The sequence below is a fragment of the Cinclus cinclus genome, chromosome 3 (assembly GCF_963662255.1).
Source record: "Cinclus cinclus chromosome 3, bCinCin1.1, whole genome shotgun sequence".
Classification (NCBI taxonomy): Eukaryota; Metazoa; Chordata; class Aves; order Passeriformes; family Cinclidae; genus Cinclus; species Cinclus cinclus.
This window is the reverse complement of record NC_085048.1, coordinates 90178623-90198238: the sequence shown is the minus strand read 5'-3', so window position 1 is coordinate 90198238 and position 19616 is coordinate 90178623. Positions and strand designations below refer to the sequence as shown.

General features: G+C 44.6%; 1 protein-coding gene and 1 long non-coding RNA gene across 3 annotated transcripts; one reads left to right on the top strand and one right to left on the bottom strand.

The window, feature by feature from the left end:
• Nucleotides 1-6710: 6710 nt before the first annotated feature.
• On the bottom strand, nucleotides 6711-8449 carry LOC134042687 (uncharacterized). Its single transcript, XR_009933086.1, has 2 exons — nucleotides 8410-8449; nucleotides 6711-7805 (listed from the first exon to the last, which is right to left on the bottom strand). It is a non-coding gene; the product is annotated as an uncharacterized LOC134042687 (long non-coding RNA).
• Nucleotides 8450-8823: 374 nt separating this feature from the next.
• Nucleotides 8824-19233, top strand: SLC30A1 (solute carrier family 30 member 1). Of its 2 annotated transcripts, none has more exons than XM_062490418.1 (2): nucleotides 8824-9594; nucleotides 12981-19233. In XM_062490418.1, the coding sequence occupies exons 1-2, from the start codon at nucleotides 8906-8908 to the stop codon at nucleotides 13867-13869; spliced, it is 1578 nt and encodes a 525-aa protein (XP_062346402.1). In that variant the 5' UTR covers nucleotides 8824-8905; the 3' UTR covers nucleotides 13870-19233. The 2 variants fall into 2 exon arrangements, with proteins under 2 accessions (XP_062346402.1, XP_062346403.1); XM_062490419.1 differs by having other exon boundaries at nucleotides 8824-9539; nucleotides 12959-19217.
• The last annotated feature ends 383 nt before the right edge of the window (nucleotides 19234-19616 follow it).

Below are 19616 nucleotides of genomic sequence, written 5' to 3'. Positions count from 1 at the left end.
ATTGAAAAGCTCCAGCTGTCCCAGATAAACAGCTGTGCAGGAGTGGGGAAGGGGAGCTGGCAGCAGTGCTGCAGGTGGGAGGGTCCCCAGGCACACGAGTTATCCTGCTGGCCCAGAGGGCTCCCTGGCTGGGTGCAGCAGATAAGACAGAAACATAAAACTGGGCTGCCTCCAAGTTTGGGGTTACACTGGGGACTGCCAGTCAGAGGGTACAGCACTGGGCTCCTGTAACGGGTTGTTCCCTGCCACGTCCATATGCTGGGATCTGTGTCACCATCCTGACCAGCACGAGCAGCTGTGTGACACAGTTCCAGCAGGTCAGAGAGACACTAAGGAGGCCACGAGGACTGAGAAGGTCAGGAGGACGCTGTGGTATGTGGGTTTAGGATGAATCACCTCAGCAGAGGGAAGGCTCACTGGTGCCACACGCCCTGGTGGGAAGTGCTGGGCTCCTGCTGCCCCGACTGCTGGGTCAGGCCAGAGCCAATGCCAGGAATCCATCATGTGTGATGATGGTGAATTATAATGACAGAGATCAAGCAGCTCCTCCTCTCCCTCCTGTAACATTTCCCAGCCTACACAGTGCCTGCATGTTGCCATACAGAAGATCTCAGGAGCGGCCACATGTGCACACCCAAATCCCTGCTCACCCACGCAGTGTCCTAGAGGGCAATCCACTGGAATAGTTGTCTCCCATGGAGCACTGTGCTACAACTCCCTGGGGATATGTGAACACACAAACACTACTGGCTGACCTTCTGCGTGCTCATAGGCTGCAACCAAGCCTCCGTGAATCTTTCTCCATGAAACATTTTTCGTACTTGAGATTAGATACAAAGGTGTTGGATGTAAATATCAGCAACACAGAAGCTTTGAAGACCAATTTGGAAAAGTTCTCCTAATTAATTATTTTTTTACAATTAGTACCTATCTGTAAGTGTTTTGATAATGCCTATGGTGATTTTATATCACTACAGTGCTATAAAATGCATACACTGGAGCTTTAACAACACTGGCATCCTATGCTACTGCTCCTCAAATACATATTTTGCATATTTATATATTTCCCTTTTTACAAGGACAATATTTTTCTGTAGCAGAATTTCCAAGAAAGAGATAGGTCTTGGTTTACTTCATTGGCAAAGGCACAGAGTTTGTCTATTTTATGTGGCTAATAAAAGAACTGAATAAGCATATTCCTGGAACATTAGTTGGCACTGTTCAGGATCCTAAGGTTATACACAGTTTAACTGCAGCTTTTTACACAAGAGCTTGACAAAGGACAGGAAAAAAGACCTTTGTCCCCACAGTTAACTAAGCAGATAATATACATTGTTAGTCAATAGGGGAGACGGAACACATATTTCACAAACAGATTACTTGGAAACTTGACTGACAAGTCCTTCCTGGGACAGCCACTGTAACTGCTGGATTTAATAACTGCTCTGTCATCTTAGCAGTGATGGAAATGTGTTCCCTCCATTGGCTCAACAGCTACTGTAGAACATCATTTAATCCACCCATGCCAATCTGAGCCCTTGCTTCACCAAACATTAAGGCAATAACATTTGGCTAGATGTAAAGCAGGTTAACACAAATAAAACTTGCAAGAAGCAATGCTCACAGTCACTATTTTGCTATGCAAATAGCCATTGATAATGAACTGTATAGAATTAGCTCAGAAAATCTGGCTGAAGGTGTTTTGAAAACGCATGGCCCAAGTGAGGTTCCTCCATGTTTAATCACCTACATAAATGACCTGCTTTCCAAAAGCAGCCACCCCTTATGTTTGCTTCTGAGGGAACTGTCAACTGCCCGGGACTGATTAAATCAAAACACCTCAGCTGTGCCTGTAAATTTTAACTTGGAGACACAGCCGTGACCATCACATTTCTAGCATATTGGTATAATCATTGGTATTGGCAGGACAGGCCACTGGATTCTACTCTTCCTGCTGGCATTACTCAGTTTGTGTCATTAAAGAACTCACTTAGCTCATACTCTTTAATGTAAGAATAAGGAAAATCCTTTTTTTACAGTGAGCAAAACTAACTGTGGGGGCAGGAGTCACTTCATTAACCACTGACTTAATCTCCAAGCAATTCACACCAGGCTTTCTTTAGAATCCAGGGCAGAAATGCGCACTCTAAGGATGGAATTCATCTAATCAAGTACATAGCACTATAAGAGGAGATAAACCATGTTGCATACCCCACTGGCAAAGCTGATTAGATCTCTGCTGACTCTAAAGGGAGACTGCTGATCACAAGATGTTTGTGTATCAGCTACCAATTCCCAAACGTGAATTCCTCCCTTATAGTCCAGTTAAGGCTGTGGTTTCATGACCAGCATCAGTGGATGCCAGTATATGGTCACACACTTTTTCCTGCCCCAATCACATGGTCCTGTGTGTCAGCTCTAGCAAGCCTGCTGCCCTAGGTAAATAGGATTAACTTGCTGAACTGGCTGAAAAGCAACTGAGATGAAAAATAATTTGGTTTTGGTTACAATGGCAGGCAAAACTGATGCCCCTCATGGCATCACATGCCCTAATTGCTAGATCTGAGGCCTGGTTGGGAGCAGGAACATAATTTCTGAAAGGGACTTGCAGTAGCCCCTTTTGGCACCAGCCTTTAGTCGGACCAGCTTAAGTTGAGAACAAAATGGCCTTTGTAGAAGGCAGTTTGGAAAATTAATAGATGCAGTTACAGAACATAAACTTAACATGTCTATGCTTACTGCTTTGGGATATGATTTGACAAACATCAAATATAATTGATCCTTAAAAAGAAGCCTTCATGTCTCCATCCTTATGTGAAGGGCACATATGGTATCTGGGAAAAGCAGCAGTGTCCAGCAGATCTCAGAGCTGGGATTGCAGCACATTCCAAGTCAAAGCATCAGTATGTATTGTGTAATAAAGGCAAATCCATCCACCTGACACAGTGAATATCCAATACATAAATGGTAAAATGATGAGTATGCTATTGTTCAGCCACTTGAATGACTTTACATACTTTGTGTCAGGACAGAAGGCTGCATCTCTTGCCTGGTGTGTGTTGGCAGCAGGAGCAGCGTGTGGGTAGGTGAGCTGGCTGGAAACAACAGGAGTACCTGGGCTGCCAGGGAAGGTGAGCCTGAGGCTGCCCTCCAGACCAGACCTGCTGGCGCCAGGTCAGAGCAGAGCCTGTCAAGGTGTGCTGCAAAGGGGCCTGAGCCTGAGCACGCCCTGCCCATCCTGTGCCACCAGGCTATTTGCCATGCTGCAGGCAGGCCTGCCTCCCACAGAAGACATGATAGGATGTGCAGTATCCTGTGCTCATGGCTGCTCCATGAATCAATCTGTAAACTCTCCATGTACACAGCCAGGGGGATGGCTTCCTTTCCAATCTGCCTGGGGACCTTCCTCTTCCTGTGCCATGTTCTTACATAGCGTAGCTCAGTTGCTGGGACTGAGGTCTTTGCACAGTGTGCCCTTGATGTCACTGAGCTCCCAGGAGACACGGAGATAAACCAGCATAGCTCCATTCCTCAGGGCAAAATGTGCCACCGAAGGGCATTGCTTCTTTGCAGTGCTACATGGAGGTGCTCTGCAGCTTCCCACGACTCAGAGCTGCACTTGTTGAACTAGTTTTGAACTGCCTTTTCCAATGCCAGTACATGCATGTTTATGAGTTCCTACAGTATTAACTGTCCCTGTAGGGACTTACCTCAAAGGACCCGAGTCCTGATCTTCTTCCAACAAGAGACCATCTAGAGATCCTTCACCAATGAAATCCAGCATCCTACTGTGACAGAGGAAATCCCTGCCCCCAGTTAACCAGCTCAGGCACCAGAAAGGACTGTGAGCACTCTGAAAGGACCTGATACTGTCAATAGGTGTAGCAGGCACCACGATGATTGGCACACATCTCTCTCAGTGTCTGTCCTCAGCAATTACCTACTGATTCGTTGATACTCATTACCATGTCTCCAAGAGAATTGGCTGGTTCTCATGTTCTTTCTTAAGATAAGAAAAGGCAGAGCTTAACAGTATGATTTATTAAAAATGCCATACAAAGGACAATAATTTATTTCGGTAACAATTAAAAATGTTATGAACCAATCAGATGCAAATACATTTTTTTCATTCCAGAATTCCATATTTACAGAATTTTCCCACGCCTGCTGAATCATTGTTACTCTTCCCACCAGAAAGCCACACTGTGGGCAAAAGTGAGTAACACCACAAGTTCTCCTGCCTTTTTTCCTATAATGATTAATATGGTGGTGATTTTTCTAGTTGGATCCACTCAGGCACTGGCTGAATGAGGCATTAGCTCTAACTAATACCTGATCAATAGTAATTTCAGAGCTGATTAGAGCAACTATTTTGCCTTCTTACTTGTGGATTTTAGGAAAATACTGTTTGTATCATAAGCAGAGAAATTGGTAATCAAAGCAGCCAGGAAATGCTCTTTAGCCCACCAAAAAGGGCATGCCTGTTCATTAGAAGCAATTACAGATTTACCATACAGTTAATTGTGCCCGAAGTTCTGGAGCAGTTACAGGATACTGAATGACATTGAATCAAGTGAACAGCTTGAAAGTAAAAATACAAAATAAAGGAAAGACCAAAACTGGACATAAGATACACATATTTTAAAAATCATCTGCTTTCTCATTAGGGAGAAAATGTTTTTGAAGGTAAAAAAAAAAAAAAGCATTTTTAATCTGCTTTGCAAGGTTCAGAAGAAGTATAGCAGATGATATACTGATCCCCTTGCCTGGAGTTCTGACACCGACTTCCAAAGAGCCCAGACTTCACAGACACAGTAACCAGGTAGAAGAAATCTCTTTATAGAGCAAGGTGTCCTTCATTTCCTATCTCAGTGTCAATTACTGCTATACTCTTTCTTTACATGTCACAAACAAAAGCATGTAAGCACATGCCTAACTTCCCTCTGTTCAAAGAAGGCCTTTTAATTAACTGCAAACACTAAGTTCTTTCCTTGATAAAGCTGTTTTCCTGAATCAGTGTATTACAGCGAATCCAACCTAGAGCTATGTGAACAGTACTACTCACTTCTCATTTATGTTGCTTTTCATTACAAGGAACAACCTTTTTTGATATAGGGAGCTGAACAGTGAGGTCTTCTGTTGGCTTTGGTGGTGCCAACTGCATCTGATTTGAAGAAACCTTGTAAGGACAGCTACCAGAGAGAGAGAGAGAGAGAGAGAGAGTGAGAGAGACACTGCCTGTGAGAAACACAGCCTAAAATGAACACTGACAGCCTTGAAGTGGAACAGACAGATGGAGACATGTTTTCCACAGTCCCACAACCCCTCATTAAAAGCTGACAGGTCTGATGACTGCACAGAAAGGGGAAGACTTAGGTGTTAAAAGGAGGCAGTGTGCTCTGTAATATGTGACTGTACTCGTGGTTTATAGGCAGGGTTTCACCTTTTCCAAGTGGAAAGGCACAGAGTGATGAAGAGCCCTCTGTGGTGGAGATCTCTCCACTTGCAACCCTGCGCAGAAATTCAAAGGGAAAAAGCAGTGACTTTATTTACTCAGCAAACATGCTGAGTAATAGCAAAACTCCCAGCCAAAGTCCTGTTCTTCACACAGCGCTCAGCTGGCTCAGGAGAGCCCAGCAGGACCGAGTACAAAACGTTTTACTGCAGGACAGGTGACAAGCAGCAGCTCTCTGTTCAGGCCTGTCACCTGGCTCCCTGGCTCTAGAGGGGGAGGAAGCTGTGTGCCAGACACCCACAGCTACTTCTCCCCTTGAAACACAGAGCATTTATGGTAAGTAAACAGATTTTAGATGGGTCCTTCCACATCTGTGGACCGGAAGCTGAGCTGAGAAAGTATTCTTTGAGTCATGAACAATGCCTGGAAACCTGAAAAACAACAAAAAATCCAGAGTCCACCCTATTCTGAAGACAAAGTATTCTCCCTAAAAGCATAAGCAAGAACATTGTGTCTCCTGTAAAACACCATTTATGGTTTCTTTAGGTACCTGTATCAGGCACTTTCCCATTAATCTTAAAATTGATGATGTTGCCAGATGGACAGCCTTAAGTTTGGGAACTATCCCTGTTCCTCTCGGCTGCTGGTGTAATACAATAGGAAAGCCTGGAAAATGCAGCGTACAGCACACTGGTTTACAAGAAAGAGTGTGGGGAAGAGGTAGCAGTGTGAACTGCTGTGTAGACCAGCTGCTGGTCTATGCCTGGCACGTCTGGCAGCAGGACTGGGCTGCAGGAATGGGGGAACATTCATCAAAGTCCCTGCGTTTGAAGCCTATGGAGACAACAGTGGTTTGGTCAAAACCGTACGCCCAGCCCTATTCATCAGGGAGCAATGGAAGGCCTCAGGATCCATTTTTCTCCCCTGCCTGTGAAGAAACCACGCCATCCCATTCTCCCGGGGTATATGGTCCATGCCTTGTGGCTTTTGGCCACAAGTAGAATTAAGCATTCAGCCTGGTATAGCAGGACAAAAGGCTGTCCCTGGACATGACTAAGGATCAGCAAGATGTCATTCTGTAAGGGAAAGGCTGCAGCACACTGACCAGTGGTGTGGGTACCCTTGAACAGATCAGGAGCTCTCACAGTGAAGAGACGCTACAAGGATCACAAATTAATCTGGACAATGTTTGTATACCAAGAAAAGAAGCCCCAAAAGCCCTAACTCCCTTCCTTAAATCAGGCAACGCTCTTGACACAGTTTATAATGAAGTTTTATTCATCAGGGTTCTACTGATGCTGATATCCTGTTTATTTCTCTCAGGAGGGGACTGACAACTTTTAATGGAGAAAACCTTGATGATACCCCAGTGGCAACCAATTAAAACCCAGTTTCACTCATTCCTGAAGCCGAGCCAATGAGAGACACCAAGCTTGTTGTCCTCCCTTTCTTCCTAGCTAAATTCCATTGGATTAATAGCAATCCTTGCAAAACGATGACCCACTTCACCTGCAGGAATTCAAAGAGGTTTGAGCTGTACCAGTTTCTTTGACCCATATAGCCTAAATTTGGGCAGTTCTTCCTTGTTAACTAATGGCCTTGTGTGGGAGTGAGGATGACACAATATGGACATGTTCTGTTTCCATATAATTGCCGTTCAGCTTCCTGGCTATTTACATCTCAGCAAGTGACGTTAGGGCAGACGGGAAGCCAGGCAGGCAAGGAGAAGTTTATAGCAATCTAATTGCTGACTCTCTTTACAATGGTCATTAAAGAATTCTGTGTGGGCTGCTACCGCTACATCCAGTGCACGGCACACACAGATTTTGACACAAGGATGCTCTCACAGAAAACATGGTTCAGGGTCACAGGTCAGCACATCAGTGCCTGTGGTGTCCAAGCCAGCTTTGCCATGTGAGGCAGGTTAAGCAAAGGTGAGGGGATGGCACACATGGATAGCAGTGTGGTATCCAGGTGTGGGCTTGTGGGGATGCTGCCAAGAAGAGGGGAAGCCTGTCCTGAATCACTGCTCTCAGTTTTTCTCCGTGATAACACTTTCCTTGTGGACATGTGAGCATCTTCTGTCATTTTACTGCTGAAATGAAGTCAGGAACCTTCGCACAGACCCTGAATCACAACCCCCCTGAAATCCCCAAGAACAGGAGCAACATTTTGCATTCTGGCTAGGTCTTCCTTCTCAGGGCACCATTTCTCTTCCTGCCTCGATGGGTCTACACACACAGCTGCACCTCTATAGCTGCAGAGAGCTTGGGCTGCTGGCTCATCTCCATCTTCTGCTCATGGAATATCCTTTCACACTCTTTCTCTCGCTGCCATGTTTGTTGGTTCCCTGGAACACAGTGGGAAAAGTGTGACGTCAGCTCTGCCTTTTTGTAACTTCGGCTATTTTTTTTTCTTTTAATTGTGTGGGTATGCTTCTGTGATTTTTCTGGATGTCTCAAAACACTTGCTTTCCCTTTCCTAACAACAAGCGTAACAAAACAAACAGTGTCCAGGGACTGACTGACCTTTTACACATTTTTCATATGCATTTTTACATAGCTTTTACATGTTTTTTGCTACATTATTATGAAACGATTATCACTATAAAGTTTAACACTTATTATTTAATATAATAGCCATTATTAGACAATTATTTTATTAATATGTTATTATATTATACAGGTTTTAAAACTCCCGACTAAACTTATGTCTTCTTCTCTTCCAATTTTTTTTAGCAGCTCATCAGTCATCACTGATCGCGTCCGCACTTATTTTACTGCCCCCAGTGTCACGAACAGGAGAAGAATTAAACCGAGACCCCGCCGCTAAAATCCGCAGAAAAAAGCGCAAATCCCACCCGAACTCGCCGCTCGGGGCGCGTGACGTCACAGCGCCCCTCACGCAGGCCCCGCCCCCGGGCGCGCGCGGGGCCGGGGCCGTGTGAAGCGCACCTTTTGCACGAGTCCCGCTCGCCGCGGGCGGGGCCTGCGGGGGCGGGGCGGGAGGGGAAAGCCGGCGGGGTGAGCCAATGGGAGTCCGTCGTTCCCCGGCGCGTCACCCGTGGCCCCGCCCACTCCCCGTTCCAGGCCCGGGCGGGCGGAGCGGGGCGGCCACGGCTCGCTGGGCGTTACCGGGCGGGGGCGGGGCCCCGCTGTCGCGAGGGCGCGCGGGCCAATGGCGAGCGGGGCCGGGCGCGGGGGCGGGAGGGCACGGCCGGGCGGGCGGGGCGCGCTGGCCAATGGGGCGCGGGCGGGGGCGGGGCCGAGGCGGCGCTCGGGTTCCGTGTGAAAAGAGTGAGGGGGCTCGGGTGCAAAGTTTGCTCGCCCGGCGCCTGCGGAGGGAGCGGCGGCGGCGGCGGCGCGGGGGGAGCGGAGCGCAGCGGCCGCCCGAGCGCTCGGGGCTCCGACCGCCCTCCGCGCTCCTCGCGCCTCCGCCGGGGCAGCCGCGATGTGCGGGGGGATGGCGGCGCAGGGTCCGGGCGGGCCGCGGTGCTGGCAGAACCGGCGGGCGCGGCTGCTGTGCATGCTGGCGCTCACCTTCCTGTTCTTCGTGGTGGAGGTGGCGGTGAGCCGCGTCACGTCGTCGCTGGCCATGCTCTCCGACTCCTTCCACATGCTCTCCGACGTGATGGCCCTGGTCGTGGCGCTGGTGGCCGTGCGCTTCGCCCAGCGCACCCGCGCCACCAAGAAGAACACGTTCGGGTGGGTGCGGGCCGAGGTGATGGGCGCCCTCGTCAACGCCGTGTTCCTCACCGCCCTCTGCTTCACCATCCTACTGGAGGCCATCGAGCGCTTCACGGAGCCCCACGAGATCCAGCAGCCCCTGGTGGTCATCGCCGTGGGGGTGGCGGGGCTCATCATCAACCTGCTGGGGCTCTGCCTCTTCAACCACCACGGCGTCGGGGGCCACGGGCACGCCCACGGCCACGGGCACTCGCACGGCGGCCGGCAGCAGCACCCCCGCGGCGGCCCCAAGCCCGAGCAGGCGTCCGGGGACGCGGAGGCTGCGCTGCACCGCGAGGAGACCAGCACCTTGGTGGAGAACTGCAGCAGCTCCAACGGAGTCAGCCAGGAGAAGCTGGGTAAGCCCCGGGGGGTAGCGCCGCTGCCCCATCCAGGCGTGGCAAAGCGGGAGGGGTCCTTTCCCCGAGTAGGGCGGTGGCCATCCTGGTCCCACCTGGTGCGGGCTCTGTCAGGGCTCTGTGGGGACCGTCTGTCCCCACTCCTGGGAAAGAGGCGAGAAACTTTCTTAGCTGCTCTTGGGGCACATGGCTGTCGCACCTCTTCTTCACGTCTTTCCTTCAGATGCTCTAAGCTGCATGTTTGTCTTGCAGACAGGTCAGAGTGTAAAAGAGTCTTAGGATGAAGCAGTTTGCCCTGGGAAAAAAGTTGGTGCTGCAAGGGAAGGCACATGACAAGCGTGTCTTGCCTAGCGACACGAGCTGTCACAAGATGCTCTCCTAATGCCATCAGAAGTGGCTGCACATCAAATGGAGCGCGGCTCAGTGCCTCGGTCCCGGCAGCTGCATTGCTCCATTGGGTCAGTTATCAGCTACCTGGGAAGGTACTCTCCATCTAAACCAAACATACTGAAGTCTTTTCCACTGCAATAATATTGTGCTTCTTCATAGTATAGGTATTAATAGGAAGAAGTCTTGAAATTGCCAGTCAGAACTGTGGAAGCTGGGATGTGGACCATGCTGGTGTCAGGGCACATGTGTGGTGTCTTGGAAGAATTTTTCTTCAGCTTTCCAAAGCATGCGCCTTCCCACTCACCTGCACACAGACATGCGTTTAAAATCTTCCCTTCCCGATTGTGGTTAAAACTGTTTCATGGGCAGGAATTTATTGGGTTTTTTCCTAGTGGATCCAGAAGCCTGGATAGTTCATTTTGAAGCTGCTTGGTCAAAGCCAAGTATTGCATGCTAGTAGAGTGAAAGGTGTGTGTGACTGCCACTTCCCTTTTCCTAGGGCATTCTTGTCACCAGAAGGAATGGACTTCAGGCTTCGGAACCAATTTCTCTCAGTTTCAGGGTGGCATCTGTCGTTGTTCTAGCTTTTAAAGGGAGCTTTACTTGAGCTGAGTGAATTTTGCTACAGTTTCAGGTTTCTCGTGGTCAGGGGTTGCAATACAGATTTGAGAAACTTAGTTTCTGTTTCTCTGTCTCCCGGTTGGCTTTGGAAAGAGAGGTTTTTCAAGGGGATAGTAAAGTTCTTCTGAGTACACTACACCATTTTCTTGATCACCTAATCAGCTCTTAATGTTGGTTTAGTTCCAACAAAGGTATCCCAATAATTAATTTCAAACAAAGTAAAATTCTCTTAACCCTTGGTCTCATACACATCTTGGCTTGGGAATTATTCTTTAATGGTGAAAACTTCTGCTTCTCGCCAAGTTTTGGACTAGTTAGAGCAAAAGGTTATAGCATGGATTAAAATGCATGTTGTTGTGAGCTAACTTGTCTGGAATGTCTCATGGATGTGCTTCTGGCAATAACAAATAATTTGTTGTGGGTATTTAGGTGGTAATAGGGCATAATTTTGGTCACAGTGAAACTTAGAAATAAGTTTGTATTTCCTTCTGTGCTCTGTCATGATTATATAATGGATGGAGCTATTAAAAGTTTGCCTATGGAAAAGTTACAGTTAAAGGTGATTTGAGGCTTGGGAGAAGATGTACGACATAGAGATGAAGCCAAAGGTGGTCCTGTGCCTTCATTGGAAATGGCAGAGTGTGGTAGTCCTGATTTCCTGAGGTGGAAAAGTAGGCATTAGCTTAGGGGCTAGTCCTGCACAGGCATTTCTATGGATGCACTTTATATAAAATAATCAGTTTATTGTTAGATTTCAATGAACATATTTCAAATGGACATGTTTTAACCACTTGCCTTTATTCAAGGGCTTTCTGGAACTATGTTTCCCGTTACCCACTCGTAGAGATAACTACTGACTTTTCAGATCTCTATTCTTCCAAGTGCTTGTTACAAAGTAGATCGTTCCTCTTTCCTTGCTCTCATCATGGACCTTGAGATGTGAACTCTGTAACCTGAGATATTTCCCTCTAATGTATTTACTTCTCTGGAAAGTTACAGGTCCCGTGTTCTCTAACTCCTAGAGTTAGTGTGGAAAATGTAGCTGGAGCTTCAGGGCAGAAGCGTACTGGATGAGGTAATGAGCTGGGGCTTGGAACTCAGCCTTGGTAGGAGCCCACTCCTTCAGAGAGGAGAGGACTTGTGTGCACTCTGCAGTTGTGCAGAATTGGAGCCACGAGGGCAGAACAGCAGAAGCTGCACATCTTATTAACGTGTTAATGTTTACAAAGCTCTGAACTCAATAATCTCAGAAGCAGCAAGAGCTCCTTGTTTCAGTTTGTTGGGCCAGGGCCCAGCGCCTGTTGCATTTCTTTAGCACTGGAAGTATGCAAAGAAGAACTTCTGAATAAAAACAGGAGGTTAATCATACGCAATTTTCTCCATTGTGAACATTGGAAGATGATTTTCTTTCAGAAGGGATTCTTCTTTGTAACAATGTGTGTATTTATTCCCATGTAGCTGTTTAGCTGTGTTGGAGTGGTAAATACTTCAGACAGTTGTGACAAAAGGAGGGCACTAAAATGTTAACTTTTGCACAGTCCATGACGTATGACTTTGGACATCACAGGCTATATGTCACTCAACAGCTATATGTCTCTTGCATAAAAAATATAATTTTACTATTTATTTATTTATTCTGAAATATAAATAACAGTAGTTCATATCTTCAGAGAGTTTCAGTGATAACTTACACTGCCCTATAGTCAATTCCGCTGGAAAATTCTGCATTTTAGACCTAAAATTTCAGCTGATTGTATCTCACACTCCCACTAACTCCATGTGCCCATCTTGGAAGAGCTTCCTTTTCCTTGAATTCAGGAGCCTCTTGAAAAGGCATTGGTAAGCCTGTAAAGAAGCTACTACACAGCTGTATTCATCCAGCTTTTGAGCTTCTAGCTTCAAGTTTTGATACGAAATAGCCATGCAGTTCTGTGATTAAAGATGGATTTTAGCAATGTGATCAGTCTATTGGTGTTTCAAAAGAAGGAACAAATGTAACTAATTGAGCTACTTAAACCAGCTTTTTTTACCCATCCTCTGTAGTTCTGCATTTTGTTTAAGAAACAAGCAGTGAATAGGCAAATGGTTAAACAGCTGGAAAAGGTGAAAGTAGTTTTTCAGTAGAATAAGTTAAAAGGTGGTCATCTTCATTTTTTGCCACTGTCCATTTTTAATCTCCATGTAGAAACAGTTGCCTTCTAGATTATTTAGATCACTTGTTGGGAAAATGGAATTTTCCTCGCCAGAGATGATGTTGCTAAGTGTGTGGGTTGAGTTGCTTTTTGGTTTCGTACTCAGTGTGCCACGCTTACCATTGGATACGATTTTATAAGGAGTTAGAGTAACATGTTGTATTATTATACAGTATGTGTAGCTCATGCCTAATTGTTTTACTATTTTCTTGTCAGGTGAAATGAAAGGTGACATGAGTGATGTACAAGTGAATGGGAATGCTGGCCATTATCCTCTGGATGAAGAGGAAGTTGAAGAAGACTCTAGTGCACAACTTAACATGCGTGGAGTTTTTCTGCATGTTTTTGGAGATGCCTTAGGTTCAGTAATTGTGGTAGTGAATGCCTTGCTCTTTTATGGCTTGTGGAATCCATGCCCTGAAGATGGGCCTTGTTTCAATCCATGTGTCAATAATCATTGCATGGAAAATGCTACTCTATCCCAAGCACTTGGCAGAGCTAACAAATCCGAGCAAGAGAGCATTACGGTGGCTGGTCCTTGCTGGTTGTTATATTTAGATCCTGTCCTCTGTTTGATTATGGTCTGTATACTCCTTTACACAACTTACCCGTTACTTAGGGAGTCAGCCCTCATCCTTCTGCAGACTGTTCCCAAACAAATAGATGTCCATTCTTTGAACTCGAAGTTACGTACCCTCGAAGGAGTCGAAGCAATCCATGAATTACACATTTGGCAGCTAGCAGGCAGTAGGATCATTGGCACTGCTCACATCAAGTGTCCTGACCCTTCCACGTACATGATGGTGGCCAAGCGCATCAAAGAGATCTTTCACGACGAAGGGATTCATGCAACTACCATTCAGCCTGAGTTTGCCAGCGTTGGCTCTGAGTTAGGGAGAGGGAAATGCGAGTTGCCTTGCAGGACTCAGTGTGCTTTGAAGCAGTGTTGCGGAGCAGGAGAAGATAGTACTGCAAAGAAGACAGAAAAATCGTCATCACTTAGTATTTCATGTTCAGAAGTTGTCATTGAATTTCCGAAAACTAGGAGGACTAAGTCGGAGAGCATCCCTTCAGTGAAGCTGGAGGCCAACACGGATCAGAATGAGCAGTTTGAGTCATCTTTGTAACTCCCTGAAGGGTGCTACCTGAGTTGTGGAGACTTTGTCAACAGCTGTGTTGCAAGAGGAAGAGACAGACATTTGAGATGCAATTTTGCCAAATAGTGTATTGCTGAAGTCCTTGTTCTTGTCATATTGCTAAATATAGAATGCTTGTTTTAAAAGAATATAATGTCACTGTCATGATACAATGTGTTTGTGTTGACTTTGTTTGACTGAGACAGACAGTGCACCCATGCTGTAACACTTCAGAAAACCAGTTTCAGCATTTCAGCAGAGACACTTTTTTGCTGTGCTTCAAACTAAGATACCTTTTTCCAGTGAAAAGGTATTTGAGCGATAAGCGTGTAGGAACTCAATTTGTGTTACAGATTTCTCGGACCTACTTTATCATTTAATATTTGATTTGTAGATATCTTAATATATTGTTTATTTAGGAGCCCTAAGAAAACCAAAGTTCATAGAACATTTTTAAAAATATATACTAAAAACTGGAAACCACTTTGCAGTTTCACATATTTTTCCTAAAGCTATGTAATAATAATAAAAGATGTGAAAGCTTTTCTAATGACTTTATCGCACAGCATATTTTAAAGACAACATCATGTGATTGTCAGAAATTGTCCCCTCTTCTTCTGGTAAGGTAGCAAGGTAATTGAAAACAACAGATGTGAAAGGGTTTTCTCTTGTCAGAATGTCAGTTCAAGCTACTGTATACTCCTCTGTGATCAAGACATGAGACTGGTTGATGGAGTAACACTTCATACACATAAATGTACAAAGACTTGTACATTTTATGGATTTTCTGGTTTTTTCCCCTTACTTCCAAGTTTGGTCTGGTCATGAAAGTCTTTGAGGTTTAAAGAACCCTTGACTCAACAGTGCTATGAATAAATACTTAGCTGATGCTGAGTTTACTAAGATAAAATAATTAGTTCTGTCAATAAGTGCTTTCTTGGGGAAGGTCTGCCAAGCACCAACAGTATTACTCCTGCTTTCAAGCAGACAGCAGCTCCCCAACAAGTACTGTAAGGGTGCATTTTGCTTCTAGCTGAGTGTGTCTGTAAACACTTGCAGTGACTTCAGTCCTGGTCCCCCACTGTGTCCTCAGGAGCCCTCCACTGGCTTTTGAGGAAGTGGTGCAGGGAGTAAGATTTAATTCACTGTATTTCACACTTTGAGATGTTTATGTATCACGTAATTTCATTTACTCAGTAACTGAATCTGTGGTTTAAAACCTTGACTCAGTTAATTGACAGCTGGCTCTAAAGAAGCTGTTACAGTGTGCCGCCAACTTACACCTTAGGAAAAGAGAAACTGCTCTGTGGAATCTGTGAGTTTGGCAGAGACAAGAGGAGAATTGAAAGATAAAACACACAAGAAATCTAATTAAAACCCTGGCCCTTTTGATCCACTCTCATGTTATGTACAGGAACTAATGTCTTGGGATTAATGGATTGCTCCTGTGTGCAGAACTGGAAAACAACTCAGATCTTCCATTCTTTGCTCTATGACTCTGGACACGATAAACACTTTGCCTCAGTTTCCCTGTCTTCAAATGGGGATAATACCTACCTCACAGGGGTGTTGTGAGGCCTAACTATTGTGTGAAGAGCTCTGAGATCTGTTACTGGAAGGCACTGGAAAGAGGATGAGATGCATTACTACTTCTACAAATGTATTGCAATACGTAGGCACAACCAGAGGGAACTGAGGATAGTTTTGGCCTTATGAAATTCTTTGATGCTGTGGTTTTCAGGTTTTTAACAGTATTTAAATATAGATTTTTTAAAAAAGAATGTTTTGTTAGTGAGGGGAATGTAGCTTTGCCTCCAGATACATAACACCTCCCTAGTTTGCATTTCTAATTTGTGTCTTGCATTATAATTGCTCCTAAATAGTATAAAAAATAGTCCTGCTGCTTGGATTGGCCCAAGTCATGTCAGTGGTCTTACCAAGCTCTCAGCAGAGCATTGCAGTCAACTCTCGATTATCCACGGGTGGATTACCAGTGTTGTGCATTACGTGTGCAGTCTGCAGAGCCAAGACCAGCCCCCGTCTCACTCCATGCTCTGGCCAGGCGCTGGGTGCCAAAGAATGGGAAAGGTGGAGGTGCTGGCTCTGCTTCCAGGGAGCCCCATCACAGGCCACATTGCTGGGGTGCAGCACAGCACTGCCCGAGGGTTTTGGCCCTTGGCTGCTCAGTTGCATCTGCAGGAAGCTGTGGGCTGTGGATGGGTGGGCTCGGCTTTGTGCTGGCTTGGGATGTTGGTGCTTCGCAGCCACCAGCATCGCTCACCTTTTTCTGTGTTTATGTTTGTTGTATAGTCTCATAAACTAACTTAAATATGTTAATATAGTATTTATATATGTTTTTGGTTTTTTCTGAATTATCTGAACTCTTTTTTTCTGTTACCTGTATATGATCTAGAGTTGACTGTTAAATGAGATCTTGTATGAGACTACGTTTGCAAAGTATGCTACCACTGCTACTATACTACAGAGTATTAACCAAGTAAATTTTGAAATGAACAAAGTACTATTTTTTTTAATGTGTATCCTTGCTTTCTATGGTAAACCTTCACTAATTATTTTAATCACTAGTTTAAAATTTGCCTCAATCAGTAGTATGAGTTGTTGAGGTTCTGCTGTATATCACTAGTGCACCACAGAACTACTGTTCATTAGTTTATTTTTAAAAATGCCAACAAATAAAACCATGGTAGCACTGAGAAGTCTGACTGACTTCTCTCCTGTTGCTCTTATAAAAAGAGGGCAACTAGTAAGTCATAACAGTTACCATAATTGGTTAATGTCTCAGTAAATGCATAGAATAGAGGGAGTTGTAGTCACTAATTCCATTTTAAACTATTTAATTTTTTTTCTTTTCGTGCCAGAAGTCATATTTTTCTATTTCTGTGTCCATTGCAGGCAATGGCTAGCTAAAAAGACAAAAAGCTCTCCCCCTTGTTATTTTAAGTATCAGGATAGGATGCAGAGATGACATCATGATGGTGATGATCATGGGGGGAAAAGGGGAAATTATGCGGCCTCTCTGTCGCGTGCCCTGTTGCAGGTGCAGCACCAGCTGGTGTTACCAGGGCCCTTTAGTCTCCTTAGCCCTTGATGGTAAACTCCCTGAAAGCATAAAGTAAGGTCAAGGTGGTGGCTGTGCAGCAGCAGGAACACAATTTCTCCATTCTGGCTGTAGGAGACCCTACTGTAGCCTGCTAGCTTGTGAAATAGCTCAATTTTTAAAAATGTCTGAGGTTATACAGACTTGATTTGTTCAGAAGATCATAGTTTAAGAATACTGAGAGCATTCAAAAGCACTGCACAGTCTTTTTTTTTTTTCCCACAAAGCATGAAGCTAGTGAACCTCATGTAAATGAACACTGCAGTGGTGGGGAGCTAATTGTATTGTGTATCACATTCCTGAATTTTTAAAATAAAAACAGTTATGAAACACTGATTTTAAGGAAGAATTAAGTTTGTACTTCAGTGTCTAGATTGTTTAGGCTTCTCATTAAATGTGTCAGAGATGTACCAAACTTCACTGGATTAAATATTTTACCCTTACTACATGTCTCATCCAGGAACATGCTATTTTGGAATCACTTCCTAGGGTATATCTGCACCTAAGGTGCAATGAAGAACCAATTCAGACACACAGTGGGCTAGCCACGGTACCATCACTCTTCCTTTTTAGCAGAGTAAATTGTTTCTGTGGAACCCCTAATAATTGTAGCTCAATTGCTTTCAACACCCAGTGTGGGCTTTGGTAATATCTGTAGTTGCCACATCTCAGTATGCGGTATGGACATACACAGAGGTATGTAAAAGAACCAGCCCCAACTTGTGACTCCCCAAAAGTCATGGCAAGGGCTCAGTCCTGAAAATTTCTGTACTCTTAAATAGTTTAATCGGGCTGACGAGTACTTACTTGCACGCCAGGAATTACTTGTGGGAGGGAGTCCAAAGCTTCTGCTAGTGTAGCCTGGCTTTTAAAGAAAAAAGTACCTAGATTTTATGGATGTATTAAAATCAGGACTGCTATGGTATTTCTAAATTTGCTGTAGACATACTGTCAGTTTGGCAAATCCCAGGATTTATTCCTTTTCCCCATTCTCCAGAAAGAAAGGGAAAAAAGCCCACTGAGTGTCCTGAGACTTGTTAACAAGTTTAGCTAAACTGATGTTGCTGTTAGCTTCTGAAATCAGGCCCTCTGAGTTTATTGAACACTGCCTGGTCGAGTTTGGGGAGAAGGGATAAAGATTCTTGCCATTCTCCTTCCCCTGCCCCCTGCTTTGACTGCGCTTTCTAATCTCTTCAGCTATGGAGACCAGGGGGGATGGAGGGGGTGAATTTTGTAACTAGATGTTCTGAGTTCCACGTGGAGGGAATGGGAGATACTGCTAACTATATTTAAAAACATATAAATATGCTCTGACTATTTTAGTTCCATAGCATAGCATCAGTTACACCCTTTATAGGTATGCATTTAAGTGGTTCTGGTCCACAATATCTTTGGCTTTTCCTTTCTCTGCCAGACAGAAAGAGGTGGATGCTCCATTTGCCTGAGCCAAAGGCAGAGTTGACAATTTTCCAAATCAAACATAGCTTTGCTGATAACAGAAGGTCTGATTATTCCTTGTGACCTTTGCTTTGTGTGGTTAGTTGCCTGTGAGGTACAGCACTATGTTTTAGCAGGCTCACATTTATATTTTTTGCACTCACCGTGTTGTCTAAGTACTTGAAAAGCAAAACCACAAAGCTGAAAAATATCTTTCATCTGTATGTCTTCAAAAAGCACAGGGGATTAATTTGGCTTCTTTTTTTTTTTTCATGTCCTGGATCCTGTTTCTAAATAATATTTAAATATAATTGGCAGAGCTTGTTCATTGATGATAATTTCTTTTTGACTTCTTTTAAAATAAAGAATTATTACTCTTTTTTGTTTTGTTTTTACGTATTAAAGTGCTGAGAAAATAAATGGAGCTCTTGACTATCAAATACTTTTATTTGGATTTTCTTTCTCAGATCAGCTCCCAGGAAGGAATCTAACTAGTAGAAATCACCATCTCCTAGAACATCAAGTAGAAAGATGAAAATAGCACAAATAGAGGAGGTGGAGGTTAGTAAATGGGTTTTACAGTCCTGGCCTCCAACTGTCTGTGTTCCAAGTGAAATTAAAATAATAGTTGCTCAGTTCTAGTATCATGAAGAGTTAATTATGCAAAAGGCATTTTTTTTATCTCAAAGGAAAACAGCTTTGGAAAATATTAAAATCTCGACCTGTTAAGTGGCCATGCTTAAATATCTGACATAAGGGTCAAGGTAGGGTTCCTAATAGGACTCTATACTATTCTTTCAATGTCTTTGGAAGAAAGCTACTTTAGAGCAGAAGATGCTTTGGTGCTTTTTGGCTTCATTTGTTTCAACTCAGAAACACTGCAGTTTGCACAGTTTTTTGGGAGAAAAGGACTAACTGCAGCTGCCAGCACTAGTATTGAGTTGGGCAGCATGGTGACCAATACCTGCCTTGAGCTGTTAATGTAAACTTGTAGTGATGAATTCATTTTGGAGCCCTTCAGCAGTTCCTTTTTCTCCTGCTTCAAGAAGGAAAAGTGATTCCACATAATTCGTTGTATGTGCAGGAGGGTATGTTTGGTTGTGCTGTAAGCACTGCGTGTGAGCTTGAGCTTTGTCATTTTCCAAAAGTGGCTTCCACCTTCATGAAAAGATGTGATTTGGAA

Bases quoted from the DNA above. Each gene is read 5' to 3' on its own strand.
- SLC30A1 (XM_062490418.1), top strand. From the start codon at position 8,906: ATGTGCGGGGGGATGGCGGCGCAGGGTCCGGGCGGGCCGCGGTGCTGG. The intron at 9,595-12,980 runs GTCCTTTCCCCG...AGGTGACATGAG, and splicing joins GGCGTGGCAAAGCGGGAGGG to TGATGTACAAGTGAATGGGA.